This window comes from Hippichthys cyanospilos, chromosome 14 (assembly GCF_059441005.1).
Source record: "Hippichthys cyanospilos isolate Australia breed blue-spotted pipefish chromosome 14, RoL_Hcya_1.0, whole genome shotgun sequence".
In the NCBI taxonomy this organism is placed as follows: Eukaryota; Metazoa; Chordata; class Actinopteri; order Syngnathiformes; family Syngnathidae; genus Hippichthys; species Hippichthys cyanospilos.
In genome coordinates, this window is record NC_142382.1 from 11,487,624 (window position 1) to 11,511,676 (window position 24,053).

Here is a 24,053-nt window from a genome sequence, read left to right on the forward strand (position 1 = left end):
TTAAACATAGTATTAAAACACTGAATATTACAATTTTTTAGGGGTCATAATCTTTTTACCATCTCACATTTCTATTCAAAATCATTTGGTTGACAAGGAGTTCTGCTTCAATCGATTCACATGTAAAGTGTCACCATGAGCTTTTCCAATCTGTTTTGCAGGACAGAATGACAAATTATATATTTTTTTGTACATGTATTGTAAGTTTTGAATTGTAAGAAAAGTGCCTTTTGCCTCTAAAACAGCATGTGGACCATCATTGCTACTCTACTCATTTTTTTTTTTTCTGATTGACGTTTCAACCAGTAGAATGAGAGACAAAATCCTTATTTGATTAGGTTTTGTTAACATAAATTAACATTTTATATTGATTCTCAATTGTAGGAAATCAGAATTTTGATTCTTTTGTAAACCAATTTTTGGGGGTGCGCATCTACTATTTACTGTGTTTTGGCAGTTTATGTGACCACATTCAGCTTTAATGGCCAAGAATGTAAATTCATGCAAAAAAAAAAGATTGTCCAAGTACTTGAGACAATCCACTAGTATAAACAAAAGCAAAAATAACATTTATGGGGTCACTCATAGGTATAGAAAGATTATAAATGTGACTATGTCACAAGCTAAACAACAGGTGCACCATAAGCACTGCCATTAAACATTGAGTGGTATACATTAACCTCATCAAGAAATGTTTCTACTTTTTCTTTCTTTTTGGGGGGGTTAAAGAGTGTCAAGATGGGTATTAATCAACACACTATAGTTGACCAGCTGTTTCTCAGAAAAAAAATGGTAGAGGGACTTCTACAAAATTATTCCATTAGTGATGTATTCTAGTAGAACAGTAATTTTCAGCGACTTTGCCATGATCATAAGGTGTGCCACAGTGAATGATCCAGTTACTCTTAATTCATCCAAAAATGATTTCTATGCTACAATTTAAAAATTAAGTGTTGTTCATCTGTCTGTGCCAGTGGCATATAGTGACAGGCGCGTTTAAATGCTAAATGATATATTAAACATGTGCATCACTAGTATAGTGCTGTAAAATAGTTGACGTTTTTGTGTGCCTGTATGAGATTTTTGTTTTAAACACTGCTCTTGTGCATTTAAGCGTGATATATGTTGACGAAGCATATTTATTATTAACGCAAAACACAGAAAAAAGCAGGCTAGTTTTAAGCGTACTAGTGTGCTTTTTTTTTTTTTCCTCTTGTAGTTCTGCCTCTACAAGACAAGTGAGTTGATGGTGAGCACATTGTGTGAATGTTTTTTTTGAATGACGGTGTGAAAACAAACACTGACTTTGACCATTGCTTAAGACCTGAGAGATTCTGGCAGGATACATCTGTAAGCACTTAGAATAAAACAGAGACACCTCTAATACTTTAATAGCACCATGTTACGGAGGCTTTCAGGGCACAAGGTGTTCTCAATGTTAACGTACACTCACGTGTGTCTGCGTCAATCTCGTCAGATGGGCGAAAAGGGCCAGAAAAAATAACCCCGAGTGTGGATTTAATGACAGCTAAACTTACACTCAAGTTTCTTTGCTCATGAAAGCGGCACTCAGGCTGTCAGGACAGCGTCAGTATTTACAAAATACCTCAATGACGTCACTAACAAGGGAAGGGGGCGGGCTTTCTGTGTGTTTACAGATACTTGAACCACGTGCGGGCCTCCATGCCTCAGGACACAGCCGGAGGTTACAGCTCGGCTTTGGCGTGTCATCGAGCCATCCAGGATGCCTTCAGTGGCCTCTTTCCCAGTATCGCCTGACCCCAAACTCTGACGCAACTTTACGGACTATAAATACACCACTGAAGAGGACAAACACTATTGTGGTGGTCTGTGTTTTGAGAAGTATATTTAATTGTTGTCCCTTTTATATTTACAGCACAGGAAATAAATTACAATTCAGTCTGTCAGTCCTTGGAGCAATTTATCTAAAAAGGAAAAATCTCCAAGAGCGCTCTGGCTTCTAAGAACTTAAAACTTGTCTCTGCTTCAACAGCTAAGCAGTCCACTACATGATGAACCTGAAAAAACAAATGAGCTCCAACAGAAGAGCTATATCCAAAATTGTAAAAGATAATGCTTGGGTTTGATTGGCATCGTCACAGAAACATATTAAATGATAAACTTATGTTACAACCTCAATATTTTGCAATGTGGTACAGCACCACTACTGATTATGATCAATATTTTCTTATTGAGCAATACACTTAACTTTGATTACAAATACTATAAATCTCAGTTCATTGTGCTTATGAAATGTCTGATGTCGCACATGAAGGGAAAAAAAAAGATCAACTCATCCTCATGTTGACTTATACAATGACATTATGCTGTGATAATTCACTTTCATGATGAATCTTCACTTGCACACTTAAGCCGTTTGGGGTTTGGTTCCTCTGAAGTTTCTGTGGACAATTGAAGGTTAAAAGCAACAGTCAGTGCAGTACGTTTGATATTCAGTTTCTGTAAGAGGGAAAATGTTAACATCAAAATAAACAAAATTTTCCCCCAAAAAATCACAAACAAGGCAGGGAACTATTTAATTATTTGACCTGTCACTGTCACATATCCAAGAGAAAAACTTGCCATTTACTTGCAGTGATTAACACTGCTATGACATAATATGCCATTTTGCTAAAAAAAAAAAAATCAAAAATCAACTCATTCACTGCCATTGACTGCTATAAATGTCTAAAATCATTTTTACTGGGATGGCAGTGAGTTGCAATAAGAGCAGATTAAAGTAGTTGTTTTTCACATACAGTCTGAATCTTAGGACGTGACATTTTTTTTTTTGTCAATTCATTCTTACCTGTCTGTTCTTCATGCTGGCTGAAGAGAACTTCTTTAGGAAGGGTGAAGCTTACACACATCATATCTTTGTTGGGTGCCACGTTACGGACAAAATACACAGAGCAGCGATCTTCCAAAGGGAAGCCCAAGGCGAGAGACGCCCTTTCCACCATGTCCCTCTTTGGGTTGTCTTCTTTAGAGAAGCCGTAGCAGTGCACGGTGGGGAGGTTCTCATCGCAGGGAGCCTCCTGATGCAGGAGGCCTCTGAAGGCATCTAGGAACTCCAGAGCCAAAGCGGGCAGGTTCATCACCACGTGCACGCCGCCTTTTCCCTTAACCAGCGCGGGAAGCTCTTGCTTGAGCGGACCTTGGATGAATTCTCGGCCGTCCAGGTTGAAGCTTTTCACTTTGCCTTCCACCTTGTTCACTTTGCAGTTATGTTGGAGCCACCTGTACGACTCCGGGTTGAGGTCGTTGGCGAGCACGTCGGCGCCCGAGCGGGCCGCCGGAATGGCAAAGGGTCCCACACCGGCGAATACGTCGAACACCGTGTCGCCACGCTTGACCAGCGCCACCACACGCTGGTGCTCTGTGCTTAGCCTCGGGTTCCAGTACACGCGAGAGAAGTCAAACTCGTACGTCACCCCGTTTTCTTTCACCTGAGAAACATATTTTGACCTCTTTCAGTGTTGGGAGCCTTTAAAAAACTTGTGAATGTACGATGTATTTACATGACCACATTATTATGTGGAGGTTTTGGTAGAACTTACTTTAGCAACCATGTTCTCTTCTCCAGCCAGCACCTCCATCTTGAAGTTGCGATAAGTTGAGTCGATAATATTTGTTTTATTGACCACGCACGTGACACCTGGGTTTTTGTCCATGATCACTTTACCTACAGTTGGAGGGCACAGAAAAACAGTCTATTGATTAATGTGTGTTTTTTTGTAGGTCATCACATCCAAGTTGGACTACTACCAAACAAACATAAAGACTACAAAGTAAACATGTTTCTTAAAAGTCTTGTGTTATTTATTATGTGTCTCACTCAATGGGCAGCAGGGAATATGAAACTAAGATTTTTGCAAGTATCTAAAAACAATCTGGAGCATATTTACATAGAATTTCTACACTATATACAATCCAAACTCTAATATTTGTTCCAAGAATCTGGGTGAATTTCATAGCATCTTTCTTGACTGTGCTGCTTCCAGTAAAAAGTTGTCGGTGATTCCCCCAATTACATTCCCACCAGTCATCGGATGTCATGTTGCAATTTGTAAAGTTCCGATGGCTTTTATAATTGCAAAATGCCAGTGGTATGAATAGACGTATTAAGTTATGTAAGTCCTCACCAAGAGGTAAAAAAATTGACAGTTAGCTACTGGCTCTCACCAATGAGGTTCCTGTATGGGAGCTGGTGGTCCCTGAGGTTCATGTGAGCAATGTGTCCGACTCGGCTGAACGCAGATGTCACGTCCTGCCCCAGAGGCAGCACGGCCTCCAGCACCTCATCACTCTTCAGGTTGTCGTAGGTCAATGTCAGCTCATAGTGTTGCAGCTCCTGAGAGACGTCGAACGACCTCAGCGCCTCCACTTCATCCTCACTAAAGGAGTCCGATGAGGAGACTCTATGAGGGTCCAACAACACCAGCCTGAAGTCTGGACTCTCTGCTTTATCCTGTACCACTCTGGGTACCCCCGGGCGCTGGATGGTGGCCTGTCTCAGCCTCTTCATCACTTTGTTGAGAAACCGGGTGGGCACCCGTAAAGCTGGGACAGTGATTGTCTGTGTGAAGGCATCTTTGTCGAGACAAGTCATACCGCGTACCCGCGGAGGTGCCTGGTACAGTTTAGTTTCCATCATGGGTCTCTGTGCGAAGCTAGCACATGGATAGGCTGCAGAGCTGAAATTTACGAGCACAGCGTTCGCGTTGGTTCGTGTGCACACAGATGAAACGACTCTTTTGAGGAGCCTGTAAATACAAACCAGGCGTTTTAAAATATACGTTAAAAGTCAAATATATTGAGTCAATCTTGATAATGAGCATCTAATATTTGACTGGTCAATGCCACAGAAATTCATTCGGATCTTACCTCAACATTCTTCAGTAAGAGGCATGCTTTCCTCGTTACGTCATTCGTGGTGGACCAGTGCTCTCGTGATTGGTCGACGGACGATAGAACGTGTGTTTGATTGGGCAGTATCTTGGAGGACGTCAAATTTGCGACGGAAATAACAAGCACGTGACTCCCGTGACCGATAACAACAGGAAGCCAATGAGAAACGCGTACAACTTAAACTTGAGGATGACCAGAGTTCTGTCAGTTATTAAGCCAAAGATTTTTATGACTTTTACTGAGTTTTTCTCACAAGAATCTATCTGTAAATCAAAATAACTACCTCTGTTTTTTTCCATCTTCGATGAAAATGAGCATTAACGGGAATGGAAGCGCTGATTTTGACAGCCCATCTTCCCATCGGGAAACTGAGGGGAACGAAAGAACGCCTTTGTATGTAAGTAAAAACAACAACAAAACTGTCTTAGTTTAAAAACTCCGTAATCGTGTGTTTTTTGTGTCTCTAGCTGCTTTTATCGATAATTAGATTAGATCGATAATTAAAACTACTCACGCTATTACATTTAAATGTTTTATTTGTTTTTAAACAAGAATACATATTTGACTCAGTTTAATTACTGTTAAGACAATCCCATTCAAATGTTTTATTGTTTGCTTTAAAACAGGAATGCACATTTAACTCATTTAATGAAGTGCTTGTGGTTTGCAACTAAATTCGATTATTAGCATTGATAATTATAATCTCAAACAAGTTAAGGTAATGACGTGCCCCAAAATACTAATTAAATTTACTTCACTACATAAAATTGTTAAAAAAAAATGTCAGAGCTTTATGACAGAAAACTATTCATCTGTCACGATTAATAAAATGTTTGTTTTTTTTTGTAAAAGCAAACCAGTACCATACTTAGAGATTTAGACTTTGACTTACCGATTGAATTAACTAATGACTGCGACTATTAATGAATTAATAGGAAGTAATAAACTGAGAAAATAAATTGAGCCCTGGTTTAGCTATATAAAGTATTCTGTATTTTTCTTTTATGTTAGGGTACTGACCGTGATACGGCAAGGAAAGACACACCCGACAATGCAAATGAAAGCATTACTTTTATTTTTGCCATGTTCTGCCACTTACACAAAAAGCCAGTGAAAGTAACTTTGAATGTGAAAGTCATCTGTCGTTGGAGACAATGCCCGGTCTCTTGGTAGTGTATCTCGGGTCAGCAGATCAATCCACACTTGTTATGACACTGATACCAGAGTGGCCACTCGTCCTCTCCAGGATATCCCCTATTAGATGGGTCAGTCAGTTTATCCAGAGCTCAGGCAGCTGTCCGGCAGCCCGCAGCTCAAATCCCATCCTATCCATTCCGATTTCCATTCCCTGATCCCTCATGCCACCATGTTACTCTTTCATGAGATCCATCATCAGGCTTGAGCATTTGTTGTCCATGCCATCAATTAAAATGATTTCTTCCGATTTTTTAAACCTTTTTTTCATATTGTTTACAGCCAAGCAGGGTCAAAGGGGCCTCCTTTGCTTTCTCTGTTTTTAACTTGATGAATGCCATAATGGGCGCCGGTATTCTCGGACTAGCTTATGCCATGGCAAGCACTGGCATAGTTGGCTTTTGGTAAGTAAATATTTTACTGTCATACAATTGTGTAATATGAGTCAAGCCAATTTATAGTGAAATCTGCACTTCCTACCCAGCATCCTGCTGATACTTGTGTCGGGTCTGGCGGCATATTCCATACATCTCCTCCTTAAACTCTGTGATCTGACAGGTGAGAGTGATGCTCACATTTGAAAAGCTCATCAGAACAATCCTTTCTACATCACTAAGATTCCATAGAGAATTCCGACTGAATGTTGCACTATTTGTTTTCCAGTTTTTCATTATAATTGAATCGTCATTCATTGTTTCCTGTAGGAATTAATTCATATGAAGATCTTGGAGGCAGAGCGTTACAAAAACCAGGAAAAGTAAGTATTGTCTTTTGATTAGCGTGAAATAATAAGACCCTTATATATTTCCTCACTTTTTAATTCGTGAACACATACTGTGAAACAAATGTCCAGAAAATACAAACAAGATGAACTAATTGAAGAAGCTAGGCCAAAGGTGTCTAAACTCAGTCCTTGTGAGCTGGTATCATGCATATTTTCCAGGTTACTTTCCTCAACACACCTGTTTCAAATCATCAGTTCGTCAGCAAGCTCAGCAGGAGCCTGATAACGATCCAGATCATTTGAATTAGGTGTGCTGGGAGAAAGAAACATGGAAAACATGCAGAATACTGGTCCTTGAGTATCGGGTTTGGACACCCCTGAGCGAGGCTCACACTCAAATTAGAAGAATTCAAAATTGCCATTTCCTTAAATATTTAAAGGAAAATTATATATATATATATATATATATATATATATATATATATATATATATATATATATATATATATATATATATATATATATGTATATATATGTATGTATGTATGTGTGTGTGTGTGTGTGTGTGTGTATGTATTTTTGGGGGGTATCAAAAGTATGAACTGACATTAACAGGCTGAAAATGTTTGTGTAGGTTCTAGTTGGAATGACCATCCTCATCCAAAATGTTGGAGGTAGGTCTGTTTTTTGTTTTTTTTAAATATACCCACCGTTATAGGCCACAACATTATGGCTGCTTGTACAATTTGATGAGAGGAGGTTTGTTATTACCATGAGATGGTGGAAAAGCATTATTGTTTTAATGTAAATTCATTGCAACATAATTCCATGGGATCAAGATGCCACAATATTGCAGCAAAGCACTACATTTATCAGTGAAACCCTTCAACTCATACGGCATAGCTTTTTGGTGCAAAAATTGTGCCAAATTAATACTTTTATTAGTTTGCCCTGGGTGTAAAAAATTCTGGAGTTTATTTATTTATTTTTTAGCAAATAATGGAGGACAGTTGCCTTTAAAAATGGTTTTTTTGTTAAATCTATGAATAGGTAAATGTGCAAATGTTAGGTCAAAATGTGTGTGCATACTTGTTGTTTGTGTTTTGCTTACTATGTCACGAGGTTTAAAAAATGAGAAATTAATTTATCAAGCTGTGTAATTGGTCTAATTAATTTTACGTTAAAAATATCAGAAAAAAAATATCTTTTTTTCTCCAATTTAGATAAATTGTCTTATTGTGGAAGATCAAAACAACAACGTTGCTTCAGTCATTTGTTTGCTTTAACAGACTTTAACAGATGCATTGTACCCATTTATCTTCTTCTCTCTTTGAGACTAGTGCCAGACAAAAAAAAAAATAATGTTACATTTACCATTCGTTGGACTGAAAACTCTCACATGCTCTTCCATTTTTACATCTTCCTTCTGCCCTCCCACCCACAACAGGAGTCTATCAGGTTAAGTCTGAAACAATGACAGCCAATCAGTGTCCACTTCAGGGTGTGATTGACCTCTTCCAATCCCCATCAACTCAAGCACAAAAATCCCAATGCATTAAAAGGGATCTTATCAGCATAGAAAAAGCATAATGGTGGATATTAAAAAGGACATTACCTCTACAAAAAAGACTGCTCTAAGATTGTAATTAAAGGATCACAATTAATGTGTTTATCTGACACTCCTAGTTTTACTAGTTCTCCATGAGTTCAAAAAACAAAAAAGCATTTTGACTTTGCCTCTGTTCCAACATGCAAGGTTGCAAGGTTCTTACAGTAAGTATTGTAAATACTCTGCAATAACCCTTAACAGTCACTAAAATCATCTATATAGCTGGTGCTTGAATTTTGGATACTTTTGGTACTGGCAGCTAACTGTAGCTACTTCTAATATTTTAAGAAAGACTTTGTATTGAATGAATACATTTTTCGACTGCCAAAAGTGAGCATGTATATTTTGATAAAATCTGATTAATTGGGACTTCTCTGACATATTCATAATGTTGGTGTTGCTGTAATGTGTTTTCACAACAATAGGCAGTTTATACTTGAGGCTGAGAGCGCCCCCTACTGCAAATATGTCACTTCTTCATGTTTATTGTCTCTGGGCTGTAAAAGCTATTATCCAGATTTTGCCGATAACCTTTGACCCCGTGGCTGCCGTCCTCTCTGCCGCCCCCCCTTGGGTCTGAAACCTGACTTGTGCTCTAATTGATCACTGGTGGTAAAACCCACCCTCTAAGACCCTAATGGGACCCCTCCCCTCAGGACTCCGCCCCCTCACTCTGGGGCCTTGGCGATAGTTCTACGTCGATCATTAGCGGCACGGCAGATTGTTACGCATTGGCCGCAATGTGGGGGTCTGCATCTGTCTGCACCCAGGCCTCCTTTTATAAGAGAGCAATTAGCTTCACTCTGAGTAAACATTCATCGGCACTGCCAAAGGCTGATAGGCCAATTGACCTTAATTACTGGGCTGGCCACAAGCTCGCACAGTCAAATGAAAGTGACTCTGTCTTATGTTTCACGCTGGCTGTGCTTACTTTGATGACCACATACACACACTCATACACATATTATTGCTTGACACGCTTGTTACAACATGTTGTTTTACCACTCGACTAATAACCAATCCTTCTCTTCACTCAAGGACGTCTTTGTTAGACAAGTGAGTACTGTATGACCTCTCAGGTACTTTTGTGGAAGTGTGATGTCATAAGCCAATGCATGAAACTGAACCATACCAACAGTATTGTGTCTTGCTTTTGTGGTTGCATTTTTTTGGCCTTTTAATGTCAGTGATGTTTGTAATCTCTGCCACTTTATATTTCAACCATCTTGATGATCACCTGGATGAGAGTGCATCATATGTTACCCTTTGGAAATGGTTCATCCAGCCCCTTGAGTCATATTTGACTTCTTTCCGGTTCTCATCCTCTATTAACCGGGAGTGGCTAAACAATGAACCAATGGAAAGACCAACCCAAATTAAATTTTGGATCATCTCAATCATGTTTGTATAAGTGCAAACATGAGCAAAGGCAAGATACCAGTTGTGTCTCTAATACCGCCATTTAAGCCTCATTGAAATACGACACTCGAAAATGATGATTTTTCGAACACCGCCCATTAACACCCCCAAAATGAAAGACATGTGTAACATTATAATCATGATATAGCAGTATGCATTATAATTCTCTATCCGTACACAGTAGTTAAATTAAAACTATTGTTTTATTGCCTCATCGCATTTTTTTCTGCCATAAATTAATTCAACTGAAAACAACATCACATTTATAAAATACTCAAGGCTCAGGTAACAACTAATTGGGGCTGCAGCTATCAAGTATTGTTGGTATTTGAATAGCCAACAGAAAATTCAAATCAAATATCAAGCACTTGGGTAAAAAATATATTATTTTACTTGGTGAAAAACAATTAGAAACAGAACACCAAATCACATATTCCACTTAATTATGAATGACCAACTTTAATAAGTTTTTATCAACATTCTTTTTCTAACTTAAATTTAAACAATTAGTAGCACACTGCTTTCCTCTCCAGAACATTAGATTTTAGATAAATCTCTCCCCAAAACTTTGAGTCTAATATATGAATTTGCCAGCTGAAACAGCATGCGTTTCATGGTTTGTTAAATAGTGATCAGTAGAAACAGCAACTTCAAAGTGTGCATTCATTTACATCTATGACACCAGCCTATATGGAGCACTTGAGCACTGCCAGCTAGCAGCTAATTTATGCTAGCTATAATGAAGCCCAAGGTACTGGCAACAGATGTCGTATGTCAATGTCAGTCAGCCCTGAATTCGCGATTGAAAAATGATTTCAAAACAAGGTAGTGTTGTTCGTGAGGGAGTCTGGACCAACATCTGCAGTGGAAAAACTAGTCAAGCTGCTGGTAATAACTTCAAAATAAAGAACAGCAAGACATCTGTGTCCCTATATTAGGTAAACTATTTTATTTTGAAGTTTGCCTTCTCACTGCTTTTACTGCATAGAATTCAAAAGAATTGCTGCAATTGGCTTGACCAAATTTTTTTTTCAGACATGTACCCTAATAAGCACGTATAAAAAAAAAAAAAATGCCTCCAGTTTTATTTTTATTTTTTCACCATGGTACTCAATTTGCTCGACCTAGAACAAATCATAGCTCAGCTTTGCAAATGTCACATGACCTTTCCCACAAAACAGGTGTGCCAAGATCATTACCTGGGCCTTGAGTACATGTGATGTCATTTTCAGTCCACAGCAAATGGAAAAATGTGCTTTTAACGACATTAATTGGACATGAATACTTTAGTTATCAAATTAACTACAGTACACAGAAAATATTACAATAGTATTGCTAAAAATGGCTTAACTAGCCCTTGCCATAACTAGCCATTAATGTGTGTGTGTGTGTGTGTGTGTGTGTGTGTGTGTGTGTGTTTGTGCATGTGTGGCATATGAATTACTGAGTCACTTCATCAAATAAAAAGGGCTACGCAATCATTATGTTTAAATTCACTTGGCCTCGCTATCTACAGAGCATCAGACTAGAACCCCCACCCCCTAAAGACACACGGAGCCCACATCTGCTTCTTTTTATTTTGTGTTTTGCACATATAAAAGTGGCACATTTGATTGATTTGCACATTTAAAACATTGAGATAAAATCGTTGACTGTGCGAATCATTGAACAGCAACAAGCGCAGTCTTAATCTAAACAAATCTCTTATGTGTCTTGTATTGAATCTTATTGCGTCCCTTCAAAAATAGATCATGCAAAAGCTTTTTTTTTTTATATGGACCATATGGTCTTCTTTTTTCTTTGCCGCTAGTTCCGAATAAATATTGGATGACGCGTCGCAGCAAATTCTGTCCGAATCCCCAAAATGAGGCCCATTTACTAGCAGCCTTAAGTGCTTATTAATGTGTTTCCTCACTCGAGTGTCCTTGTGTCTGTGTGGGCCGGAGGGTTATTGGATGAATTCTCTTTATAAACACATGCAGGATCTGAGGGATTACGGTCGTAGTTTATTTAACGGCGAGCGCAAAAACCTTGCCCCGGAGGCTATAACGTCCCTCCTAACCCCGACTGTGTCTGCCTTTCCAAAATGTAATCCCTTAACATTATCTGCCTTTATCGCCGGCCGCACGCTGCATCTGAAGCCCATTTCACACCACAAACATGCTCTTGTTCGTCCTCAACCTCCGTCCCTTCTTGCATTCGCCCTCGTGACCCCGAGGAAGTGACCCTAAGCCCTCTTCTCGAAGGATGTGGGAGCTCGTCAGAGGCTGATAATGTCCCGTTTCCTAGCGAGGTGGAGAAAGGGGAGAAGTAGCGGGATTAACGTCAGATATGATTATTGTTTGCATTCCTCCCCCTCTTATTTCCCCAAACATCTGCACTCTGTCTGCTCCTCTGCGCTCGGAGCTTTGCCGTTGAGCCCCTTGAGCTGTCTGCTCCACCCATCTGCATTAACTCAGACCCCTCCGCCCTGCGCGCCGGACACCCACCATCTCCCACATACGCACAAATATGAATACGATCATCTGACGTGTGTGGCATTTGGTGCTTTGTGTGCTTGTTTTTGCTGCCTTTGCAAACTAGCATAGTGAAATTTCCCTTTGCTCTCTCGCAGCCATGTCGTCATATTTGTTCATTTTGAAGTCGGAGCTTCCGGCGGCCATCACCAGTTTCCTGAGTCCAGGCCAGTCAGGGTGCGTGCACTTCTCATTTGCATTTGCACAAGGGGTGGGCACAGTATATACTGTAGACCTGCCCCTTTCATTAAATCGACCCAAAGAATATTTTCATCGTCAAAAGTCCTGTTACAATTGAGACATTTTTCCTAGACAAAACACAGCCACTTTTCACCACATTTTCATCAGTAAACAGCTTTTTTTTTTTTTAAGTTCTGTTAACTAAGTGATGTTTCATGTACAGTTAATACTTTTAAAAACACATTTTACTATTTGCTGTCAACTAAAAATGACTACTAAAAATGGTACTCAAGACTCCGGTAATACTTAGTGAATATGACTAATCCCAGAAAACAAGGTAACGTGATTGGTTGTTACCTAAGCCTTGAGTACATGTGATGCCATTTTAAGTGAACAGCAAGTGATAAAATGTCCCTTTGCAAGTATTAATTGTACATAAAAAAATAATCAAATTAATTATGGACAAACTATTAACGTTTTCCCTGCTGAAAATGGCTAAATAAAAACTGAATGTTGTCCTCGAGCACAAAAGCCGTCACTTTCCTCCGATGACATCTTTTTTTTCTTTTTTTTCCTCATTATTATCCTTAAAACCAGGCACTGTTGTGGGGAATTTTTCAGGCTAATGCAGAATTATTATTTTTTTACCAAATATCGATTAATCGACAGATTAATTTTCTAACTTAAAAGAATGCTATCGCGTCTGTTTTTTGCCTGACAGAATGCATTGCATGGCCCAATCAATGAAGTTATAAAGATATTTGCTTTTTTTTTTGTTACTAATTGAATGGGTCTCTTATTTATCACATTTATGGGGTTTTTGTTTTTTTTTGCACTATATAGTTTCAGATTTTTCAAAAATGTTTTAAGCAAACCGTTTTTAAGTTTGGTGTTAAGTAGTGACATCCAGTTCAATTCTTTGCACAATTTTCCTACGTCGCTTGTAAACATTAAGATTTGCTTTGCCTTGAATGTCAGATCCACCAAATGAGCTTATAAGATTTCATGATATATGATTTAGGATGCAGCTATCGTATAGATTTATGTGTGATAAATAATGAGATCAGTGTTATTGTACTTGTTTACAACCGCTGTAAATTGTTAGACTACATAAAAGTAAAAAGTTTTCTAAAAATCCACAACTATCATCCACCTGGTCAATTCTTTTTTTACTGATGTTTGAAGGGCTGTTATTAGCTGATTGTATCACACAATAAAATATTTTGCCACTAGTGGGATACGATAATCAGCACGTGGATAAATTAAAACCTTTCTGACAGTTATCGGTTCATTCAGCTCTTGTGCAGTTGCGCTTAATGATCTGGTGGTTGAGTGTAAGTCACGTTGTTGTGGAGGGCGATGTCTAAAGTTTTACAACGACAGTATATTAAAATTTAGCAAGTAATTGCAGAACCAAATAGCACCACAGTGCATTGGCTGCAGCCGTCTGGGTCGTTTTCATTTCAGAAGCTTTTCTTTCTCACAGGGACCTCAAAAAAGTGACTTCTATCGCTCTGTCATTGGTTGCTTTAGTGAAAGCTCTGGCTGCTTTCACTCCCTCAGTATTCGATGGTACCTCAAGGCAGCTGTTTTGCATTAGCGCACTGCTTTCACCCTCAAATCTCTCACACATGTTCCCCGGAATCAGACTGATACAAGGGGATATCAGTTTTGCCATTGTAATTACAGCCCACTGCAGAGGGAAACAGAGTTTTTGTTAATGAGTGGTTTTGAGACGCGAGCAAAGACACACTCGGGTCCATCCAAACCCAGAGTTGTTTTGTATTACAGCGTGTTCTATTTAAAAAGTCATTCTACTTTTATGGCCCATTTATCGTAAAACAGCCAGACCCCCCAAAAAAATTCCTCCCCTCTCGTGCTCATTGCGGAGTGGAGATTATTGCGTTGTGTCAGCCAGATTTCTGCTGTTATTACACACTTTGTTGAGACTGACTCCGAGGCTCCTTCCTTTGCTCAAGGCTGTTCTGCATTGTGAAGTCTTCCACATTTCATTGATCTTCAAGCCATCTTGCCCCTCTGTAATCAGCGTGGAGCCGCATGGAAACTATCTCACACACGTACAAATGTTTTTTCAAATTTTTTTAAAGGTGTGTGGGGATTTTTTTTTTTTATTAATCTGTTCTTTGTATCTCTCTAATGTTTAGATAGTATTCTAAAACTATTTGTACTTGACATTTAGTTATGAAAATTAACTCATCTCTTTCATTGACAGCTATACGGGTCATAAATCAATTTTTACTGAGCTCTAAACACAGTTGGCTTAAAAATGTCCCAATTATAGTTCAAGAAAGGATAGATCAATTTGATCCAACTTTTTGTGTTGTTTTTCTCAAAACATTTGTTTTTTTTTTAAATGGTCTTTTTGTGAAACACAACCTCAAAAATGGCATTGTTTTTATATAAAACAAAGCCAGACTTCGGTCGAATTTGTTATGACGTGGCATGGTGAGTAGTGGTGAGGAAGGAGGGGGACCCAAAAATGAAGGAAAGTGAGAGGAACTGAGCTAAAAAAAAATGAAGGTTTAATTATTAAATAAGGCAGGAACAACAGCAAACATAAACCGGACAAAGTAGCAGAAAACTAGAAACTAAACTCACGAGTAACAAACAGCAGGGAGATGGTAACAATTTGTCTGGGGAGCATAAAGAACGAGGAGGACAACGAGATTAATTCAACAGCGACACAGGACAATGAAAAAAAGATAATGTCCCGACAAATGACTGAAACAAAACTGGGGCTTAAATACAAGAAGACTAATTAGGTGAACACACAACACCTGGATGGGAACAAGAGGCAGGGGAAACCAATTGGATGAAACACAGGGACCGGGGCACGCCGACAACTGGTGGAACACGTCATACTAAATAGGCTAATGAGAAAAACAGAACATGAACCCAAACAGAAGTAAACAGAAACCCTCCAAAAACAGAAACCTGAAATCTCACAACATCAACAAAAAACACAACTAACCCACACAGACATGGCACAATTGACCGAAATATTTGATCTTTTCTGATCCATTTTATTGTTGTTTTGTTATTGTTGTTTAGGGCGCAGCCATTCTTAGAGTGTGGGCTGCCATGCAAATCATAAAACAATATCGCTCTGGAAAGGTTTTGGTGCCATTTTGAACTCAGGGGAGGAGCCAAAATTTGGTCAAGCCATAGCCTTATCTAAGAGAAAAAGTGCTTTGCCGCCATCTTGTGGCAAATTGCACAAAGGCAGTTCCAACTCATTTTGGGTGGACGTCAGATTTAGGATTTTTTTTCTGTTTGTAGCAGGGTTCGTTGGGGTTTACTTCAAAGCATTTAAATTAGTTCCCAGCGCCGTTAAGGTTGTGATCATGCTGTAGTTTCCAGAACATTCAATTGTTGGGCAAACGTCTTGCTACGGAGATAATGTAAGAGTCCACGCTAATGTCATAGTATTGAAGCTGCCACGGGAAGGTCATGGTGTGTTGATGTGGTCAGAGCAGGTGCTGCTGACGATGGGAACCGCCGAAAGAGCGCTAGAGCTAAGCCTATGTTGCGGTTTTAATGGCAGGCAACACTCTTCTTGTATGACCTCGACCTCAGCGTAGCCGGCGTGCCTCCCTCATGCGTCACCTCCAACATCGTCCCGCCTCGATCATCATTAAACAGCCCCGCCTTTTTTTCAGCAAATGAAAATATTATTCCCCCCTCTTTGCAAAAACCAAGCGATAGGTGGTTTGATCTGATCTGATGGAGCGGCCCAACGTTTGAATGTGAATTACATAATTGTTATGGTTTGTGAGAGCTAAAGCCTTTAATGGTTACCACATGAGAGCTCTGTCGCTCTGTATTTAAGCATCAAATAGAGACAAATTTCCACAGGCGTCCCCTTTTAAGGCACTTCAAAAAGTCCTCGCCGTCCCTGACATTTCGGAACTAGTTCTATTTCTAAAATGGCTCTCGTTTAGCCTTGAGTTTTTAGGTACTTATTTCCGTTTGTGTTTTGCTTTTGCGATACCTCTCTGAGTCAAGCTTTGTGAAAGACTAATCATTTAGTTATTCTTCAAGATTCAAGAGATTTATTGTCATATGTATAGTTGTACCACACAATGAAATTCTTATTCTGTTCACTTTCCCGAGCAGCATGCTGTTAAATATATTGTTTTGTTTCATGGAAGAATCATTCTGAATGTCATGAACTCCCGTTTCCATGCCTGTTGAGCAGAATAATGCTACCTGAGGGTTGCAATGAATGTTTTTTTTTTACATCTCCGCCTCTGTGCAATATTATTTTATGTTTGCTGTGTCAAAAATACATACAGCAAGTTGAATTTATATATATATATATATATATATATATATATATATATATATATATATATATATATATATATATATATATATATATATATATAATATGTATTTAATTCAGAGGATTCTGCTTGTTGCAGCCATAACTTCAGTCAACTCTATACAACACTGAAAGTCAGTTTGTCTCCTCAAAAAACACCAGAAAATTCTTTTCCAATGATATGTTCCAGGCGCCGTCACTAGTTTATACATTGCCTTCTGGGTAATATTGGTAACATATTGTAATATGATTTAAGCAGGAAAAATCCACCCATTTTTTCAATCTTGGGGCAGTCATTATGACTCTTTTTATTAGCTAAAAATAACATTCCAATTGCTCAGGGTTCATATAACGGCCAATCACAGATCATCTTCAAACATCACATGACTAAACAAAAAAACAGGTGAGCCGTGATTGGTTGTTACCTGAGCCTCGAGCAACTGTGATGTCAGTCAGTTGACAGGAAGAGGCGAAATGCAACCCGAGTTGTATAAAAACATATGATTTTCCTGCTTAATTCAAATCCCACGAATGCAATATTAATCAGAATGTTGTGTTTGAATTAGTGTATATTATTGTAAGGATTTCTTTGAAAACTATGAGCGGCAATGAACAGGCCGTTGTACTCCCATTTTCATGGCAAAGGGTTACAATTATCAGTTATTTTTATCGTTCAAGGCAGGTAAAGTACATTTAGGCCATAGTAAGCGTGCTTTAGAAACATTCAGCAACTAGAATATTTTTAAATGGTGTACTGTTGCTGTAACTGTTTAACAGTGAGCAAAGAATTTGAATTTTTTTAAATATTGCTGTCAAGAGATTTAAAATATCTGAGAAACTAGTCCCAAGTGCTCACCGCAACATTTAGTTTTGGCCATCTGGAGGAACGATGCTGTTTTCTTTAGTCGTCAGCCAGATAATTAGAAAATAACATTCAAATAAAACATTGTCATCCTCTCCGTTGCAGACCTGCTCAAAAGCAAGGTGTGCTCAAGTTAGTTTGTCAAAGCGCTTTGATACGGCTCGCTACGTTGGCGTCTTTGTTGCCATCGTTAGCCGTGGCTGTATTTGCAGCTGCAGCTTGGTGCTTTGCATTTATGTGGTAAAAAATTGAGTTGCTTTTATGGTGAGCAAGCTCCTTCTTACAAAGAATGCACCTCACTCTACCTTACCCTAAGATACTCTAGCCTAATTATAGCCAAGTATGGTAATATTTCATTTATTTAACAAATATTGTGTCCTGAAAAGTCTACAATTCACTTTTTTTAAAATGATCAGTTGCCTGTTCACTTTGATTGTGATAAGTTTATTTCTTCTGTTTCTTGTTTCCCAGAGAGGCCTGGTATGAAAACGGCAGACTGCTGCTGATCCTTGTTACACTATGTGTGGTGCTTCCCCTTGCAATATTGCCAAAAATTGGTGAGAAAACAAATCATGTGACCTTTTTCAAAGGCGCCTCGGTCACTTTCACTTTACCCTTTCAGGCTTCCTGGGTTACACCAGCAGCGTTGCCTTCTTTTTCATGCTGTACTTTGCCATTGTGGTGAGCTGCAATTTTTCCCACGTTTTATTGTCTCTATATTTGACCAGTTTTCTCCTCAGGTTGTGGTCAAGAAATGGTCTATCCCCTGCCCGCTTCCACATAATGTCACCATGTTCAAGGTAATAACAACTTCCTTAATTAGTGCACATAAGATTTCGATCTTGTGTGACATTGGAGGTCCAGACTAGAAAGGGTGGAGCTCTTGCGTGATAAGGACCAGAGAGGGCCGTGTGGACTGACTGCTACCTTAGGGGAAGGAAGTTCAGGTGACCCCCACCTCCTCACCCCCTCAGCCTGGAAGTGACCTTTGCCCTCTTTTATTATACAAACCATACTAGAACTCCAGACCTGGTGTGGCTTAACTTAGGCTTGTTTTCTTTTCAGCCCCAAATTACCAAGCAGTGGAATTCTCCTCTTTTAAATGCAATACTTTCCTATAGGAAATCATTGTAAAGTAAAAAGTTTCCCTAACATTTACCTAACACTTGCAACCAGCAAAAACCCACACCGAGCTGAACCAACCCAATTGTGCTCCTGACATCATTCAATAGGCCTTGCCCATTTATGGCACACAAACAACTCTATTTGTTGCTCTGTTGATTTCAGCTCATTCCAACTTACTGTGTGAATGCAGTGATTTTTTTCTTGTGATTTAATACAGTGCTAATTTGAATTGGGGTCTTTTGTAACAGCAGTCCTTGAACTTTCCTGACACACCTCATGTTTTCAGACGACCCTCAATCTCCTGTGGTATTTCTTATATGTCGCTTCCTCTCAGGGATAACAGAGTACCTCTTCTGTCCCTTGTCTGTTCAGGTATCAAATTCCTCTGACATGGAATGTACGGCCAAACTTTTTGTAGTCTCCAGTCAGGTATGTACTACTTGAAGTCAGTACTCAGCACACATACACATATTCACACACTAAAAACAACAACTGACTGTGAGAAGTCATTAAAAGTGTCTGCTGCGGTTTGTAGGCTCTGATGACATGTCACACTTTCACCATTGAGGTATTGCCTGTGTGTGACTCGTGTTATTTACATGAAGTGGTTTTCTACTTTTCCTTTTATTTTCGTGGTTCCACTTAAGCCTGAACTGCTGTATCAACAAGCAAGGCTCTACCCATTGGCCCCCTCACACCTGTGTAAAAGTGTGAGCTGATAATTTGCTAAAAGCCACATTGTTGTGTGTTTCAGGGTGCCTACGCCATCCCCACCATGGCCTTCTCTTTCTTATGCCATACAGCCGTTCTGCCAATTTACTGCGAACTGGACAGGTGGGTTACGCACCCCTGTTGCTTTACTGAATAATGTCATGTCCATACGAACTGTTTTGCCCAAACGTCTTGTTGTATGCCCCGTTATTGGTCTACACATCAGTTTGGTTCGAGTATGAAAACATTTTTACGTTTTTAAATTGTAATGATTCGCATGTTGACAGGAAAATGTTTAATTTTGCAAGTTTAAGAATGATAAGTTCACAAATGTTGTACATATCTTTTCTCATACTGCCCAATGGTAATATGAATGTCCTGAATTTGAGACTGTAATTTTGTTTCCCTTCATTTGTGAGAATTTTTTAGCTACAAGTGCTCTCTGGTAGTAAAGAACTCACTTTACTCAAGCAATGGTTTAGCTGATTCTTTAAAAAGTAGCTTTAAGCGCGTTCATGTCATGGCCAGTTTACTATTAAACTAAATACAAAACAAAGAGAATTGCAAGTTATGTATTTAAATCAGTCACATTGCTTTGCCATAGTCTGCATATCTTATATTAAAGCTAACATATGATTCTGTCACCGTATGGCTATGGCCACTCCTTACAATAGGAAATTATGTCAAGCAGACCATGCAGATAATACGCAAACAATTTAATTCTATTTCAGTTATTAGTTTCCTGCGGTGTCAGAAAATAGGCAAAAACATTCAACTTTGCTTTCCATTCTAAAAGCAAATGTTTTTTTTTTTTTTTCTGCATACACTAAGGTCATAAATCTGCTTTCATAGAGGATTACGTAAATCGGAGAACATTTACTGTTAAGAATTTGTCACGATGAGTATTTGGGCAATTTTAAATTAAAATTGAAATTGTCAGCCAGGATGAGAAATTTCCATGCGAGAAATTATCCAGGGATATGCAAAGCCTGCAGACTGCGGTGCAGGAAAACACTATAGATTCAGACCCAGTGTCCCAACCAAAGCCCTCATTGTGTTTTACTGTGTGCCTCCTCTCCTTGTATTTTTCCTGTCCTTCATTTCTTCAGGCCGACCAAAGCGAGGATGCAGAATGTTACTAACGTCAGCATCAGCCTCAGTTTTCTGCTTTACTTGATTTCTGCCATCTTTGGCTATCTCACATTCTACGGTAGGCCGCGGCACACAATCCCCATGATACCACCCCACCCAAGGCGCTTGCTCGATAATCCGTCTCTACCCGCAGCTCACGTGGACTCTGAGCTTTTGCTCGGCTACGATGCGTACATCCCGCGAGATATCGTGGTTATGACGGTTCGGCTCGCTATCCTCATCTCTGTGCTGTTGACCATACCGCTCATCCACTTTCCCGTGAGTGGTAACTACTGAATTGTATATAGAATATAGGGATTCAGTGTGTAAATGTCCAAAATTTCTTGTATGCTTTTCTAGAGGCTCCAAAAATGTTCCTTAAATTTTCACTCACATCATTCAGTACATCTTTTTGCACTATTTTTCGGATAAGCCAAACTCATTCTTTTGAACTCATTGTGCCATATTTCACATGTCACCAATTCTCATATTTTTCATCAATTGACTTTCTTTGACCACTATCATCCATTTTATATATTAACCTCTGTTCACATTTTTTAAAAATGTCTTAAACTTTTTTAGCTTAAAAATACGCACTTTATTCAGGACACAAACAGAAATTAAAAGCAGGTATTTCAAAATAAGACAACACAGATAAGTAAACAATACAAACTGGAGCGCTTGAAGTACCCTTAACACAGAATAAATCATCTTAATGTCCGTTTGTGAACACAGATGCAGTCAGACGTTGGTTCAGTTTGCTTGCTTCTTTTAATGAAAATAATGTGGTACAACCTTGACTCCCAAAAACTGCTGTTCCAGTGTTGTCTTATCCAAGGAAATTGGGTCAAAATGGCTCTTTGAATGTTAAAGGTTGCCGACCCCGGTTCTAAACTAATACATAAGTCTTGATATAGGACACATATATGCTAGAACACTGTTAAACTACAACACTCATAATATTTTCACACACTTTTTTTATTTCAGCAGTTTCATGTTTCTAAGGACAAAACATACCAAAAGTATATCCTTGTTGGAGATTTTTTAATTAGAAATGTGTTAGGATACACCGTGGACATTAACTTATGACTAAAATTGTTTTTCTGCTTTTAAAACATAATTTGCTATTGTGTTACTATGCAGTATACATTTTTTTCGTTGCATGTAAATGTCATTTGTGGCGCCTGAATCAGGTATGTATGCGTTCGTATTTTCAAGACTCGTAAGGCTGCCATCTTAGTGCTGCGTGGAAATCGTCCGTTTTCCTGGCTGACCCACATCACGGCCACTGTGCTCATCCTGGGAGTGGTGCTCTCACTGGCTATTTTTGTGCCCGATATACGAAATGTGTTTGGAGTCGTGGGTAGGTTCTTGTTAAAGTTTGATTGATCCTATGTCTTATAACTCTCAGATCTACTCTGGAATTACAAAGTTGAAGGCCGAAAAAATTCAAATTAAAAGGTCATCTTGATTTGCCAGGATCGACCACATCCAGCTGCCTCATGTTTGTCTTCCCCGGCATCTTCTACCTCAAGATCAGCCACCAACCGCTCAGATCTTTTGACTCCATAGGGGTAAGCTTGCACAATTCGGACAAATGTGAAACTATTTTAAAGCACGTCGCTCAAAAACAAAATTCTGATCATTTCTTTATTGCAAACTATTCTGATAGGCGGTGTTTCTGGTGGTCTTTGGTTTAATCATGGGCGTCATCAGCGTCTCACTCATCATCTTTACATGGATGGAAACTTCTTAGCCCCCTCCTCTTTCTCAAAGCACAAAGGGAAAATTTTTACCAAAGAACCTTCAGGATGAAATAACGGAATAGACACACACTAGTCTGTGTATCTCAGGTTGTTGTTTTTTGTGTCCTTGTCATCTTGCCGTTGCCGTCACAACAACACATCAACACACAATTGCTGTGTGGCTGTTCACTTTGATTTTCATTAATCTCACAACTATTTTGAGGGATCGTATTGTTTACTTTCTATATATTGTTGAAACTCCTGCATCTTTTCAAATGAAGTGTGTGAAAAAAATGTCTACTGCCTTATTGAATTTTGTTCTTGCTCTTAATTTGTAAAACACAATGGCCAAATCTTTTTCCAGGATTGATAGTATTCATTGAAATATTTTGATTTGTAATCTTTTGTGTAGCATTTACATTTGTCGGTTACATTCTAACCGATGTTTACTGTACATTTCCTGCTCCTTGGTATTCTTCATTTACAATCCTCTTCATTGTACTGGAAATTGTTATTTTATGACACCTATGGTCAGATGTACTGTACATCAAATATAAGACACTCAATAAAAGGGAAATGTTCTGTGTTCCGGGATGTCACTTTGTTACATATTGCTCTATCAGAACTGCGTAACACCAGTCCAAAATGTTTGTTTGGCAGGTTCGGATGCCAGGATCCGCCTCTCATATCGTAGCTTTAATGAAAGACACACGCTCTGCATTTTCTAATTGTAATGCTGCTTGGATTCGATCAGGCTTTTCTAGTTTGATGGAGGGAATTAGTTTGGAGAGCAGCTCTTTTCGCCACCCTCGACGAGGTTCCCCAGACGAGGGGATGTCTCTTTCCCTTCCTTGCAAGGCAACAACCATGGAGGTAATCCTTGTAATTATTTGGTGGACATCATCTTTATTTGTCATGCGCAGACACATACATGAATGTTGACTTTGGCATTTGACCCATCAGAGTCGTGGACTCAGCAAACGCCCCGCTACTGCGGCGCACTGTGTCTTGCTCAAGGGCACCACAGCTGTGTGTCAAGGGGTGGATGACCTTGAACAGAGATGATGTTTTAATGGAAGTCTTATGACCCAAAATGCATGCGGGACAGTTTTTTGTTTAGTTAAACTCACTCCAATGTCCAGTGATATGACAACACTATCTCCGGGGGTCGAAGGGATGGAATGAAATGCAGGGATGTTGGTGGGGGCTTAGATCCACCCCCGTGGATAACCTCCGCTCAAATATTGTTCTAAGAGGTGTTGGCTGTGTTTTTTCACATAATCAGCCATGTTATTAAAAATCTGGAATTTCTGCTTAAGTGTGTTTGTGGTCCCAATGTCCTGATTTTGACCTTGGGCTGAAACAGACGGGAAAGATGTCTACAAACCTACCTTTTTACTTACTTAATAGTGTGGTTCCCAACCTTTTTCATTCAGTGATATATTACTCACTGTGAAATAGTTTTTCAGCTAAGTATCCCCTAACCAGTGCAAATTATTTCTGGATGCAAGGAAAAAATGCTTAATATTTCTATGTTGTTGTTTTTTTTCCAACAACTCC

At 39.1% G+C, this 24,053-nt stretch overlaps 3 protein-coding genes across 3 annotated transcripts in view; 2 read left to right on the forward strand and 1 right to left on the reverse strand.

Moving 5' to 3' along the window:
- mnat1 (MNAT1 component of CDK activating kinase) overlaps nt 1-1,928 on the forward strand; it is a 44,569-nt gene extending 42,641 nt beyond the window's left edge. The window contains exon 8 of the mRNA XM_088434087.1: nt 1,659-1,928. Within this exon, the coding sequence (XP_088290213.1) occupies nt 1,659-1,779 (121 nt within the window). The 3' untranslated portion in view covers nt 1,780-1,928. The remainder of the gene's footprint in view (nt 1-1,658) is intronic.
- Nucleotides 1,849-4,964, reverse strand: trmt5 (tRNA methyltransferase 5). Its single transcript, XM_088434086.1, has 5 exons — nt 4,909-4,964; nt 4,207-4,787; nt 3,582-3,706; nt 2,831-3,470; nt 1,849-2,423 (listed from the first exon to the last, which is right to left on the reverse strand). The coding sequence occupies exons 1-5, from the start codon at nt 4,914-4,916 to the stop codon at nt 2,365-2,367; spliced, it is 1,413 nt and encodes a 470-aa protein (XP_088290212.1). The 5' UTR covers nt 4,917-4,964; the 3' UTR covers nt 1,849-2,364.
- A 137-nt stretch (nt 4,965-5,101) lies between these two features.
- Nucleotides 5,102-23,087, forward strand: slc38a6 (solute carrier family 38 member 6). The gene is made up of 16 exons (XM_088434041.1): nt 5,102-5,329; nt 6,409-6,530; nt 6,611-6,684; nt 6,831-6,883; nt 7,485-7,524; nt 12,493-12,571; nt 18,253-18,338; nt 18,404-18,462; nt 18,522-18,581; nt 19,279-19,335; nt 19,661-19,740; nt 20,727-20,827; nt 20,903-21,027; nt 21,967-22,111; nt 22,228-22,322; nt 22,421-23,087. Exons 1-16 carry the CDS (start codon nt 5,237-5,239, stop codon nt 22,502-22,504), a joined length of 1,353 nt encoding a protein of 450 aa, XP_088290167.1. The 5' UTR covers nt 5,102-5,236; the 3' UTR covers nt 22,505-23,087.
- The last annotated feature ends 966 nt before the right edge of the window (nt 23,088-24,053 follow it).

Coding starts and splice junctions, on each gene's coding strand:
- slc38a6 (XM_088434041.1), top strand. CDS start 5,237: ATGAAAATGAGCATTAACGGGAATGGAAGCGCTGATTTTGACAGCCCA. Junction 6,685..6,830: donor TAAACTCTGTGATCTGACAG/GTGAGAGTGATG, acceptor TGTTTCCTGTAG/GAATTAATTCATATGAAGAT. Junction 7,525..12,492: donor CCTCATCCAAAATGTTGGAG/GTAGGTCTGTTT, acceptor GCTCTCTCGCAG/CCATGTCGTCATATTTGTTC.
- trmt5 (XM_088434086.1), bottom strand. Junction 3,707..4,206: donor CCCATACAGGAACCTCATTG/GTGAGAGCCAGT, acceptor CTCCAACTGTAG/GTAAAGTGATCATGGACAAA. Junction 2,424..2,830: donor CCAGCATGAAGAACAGACAG/GTAAGAATGAAT, acceptor AATTGTCCACAG/AAACTTCAGAGGAACCAAAC.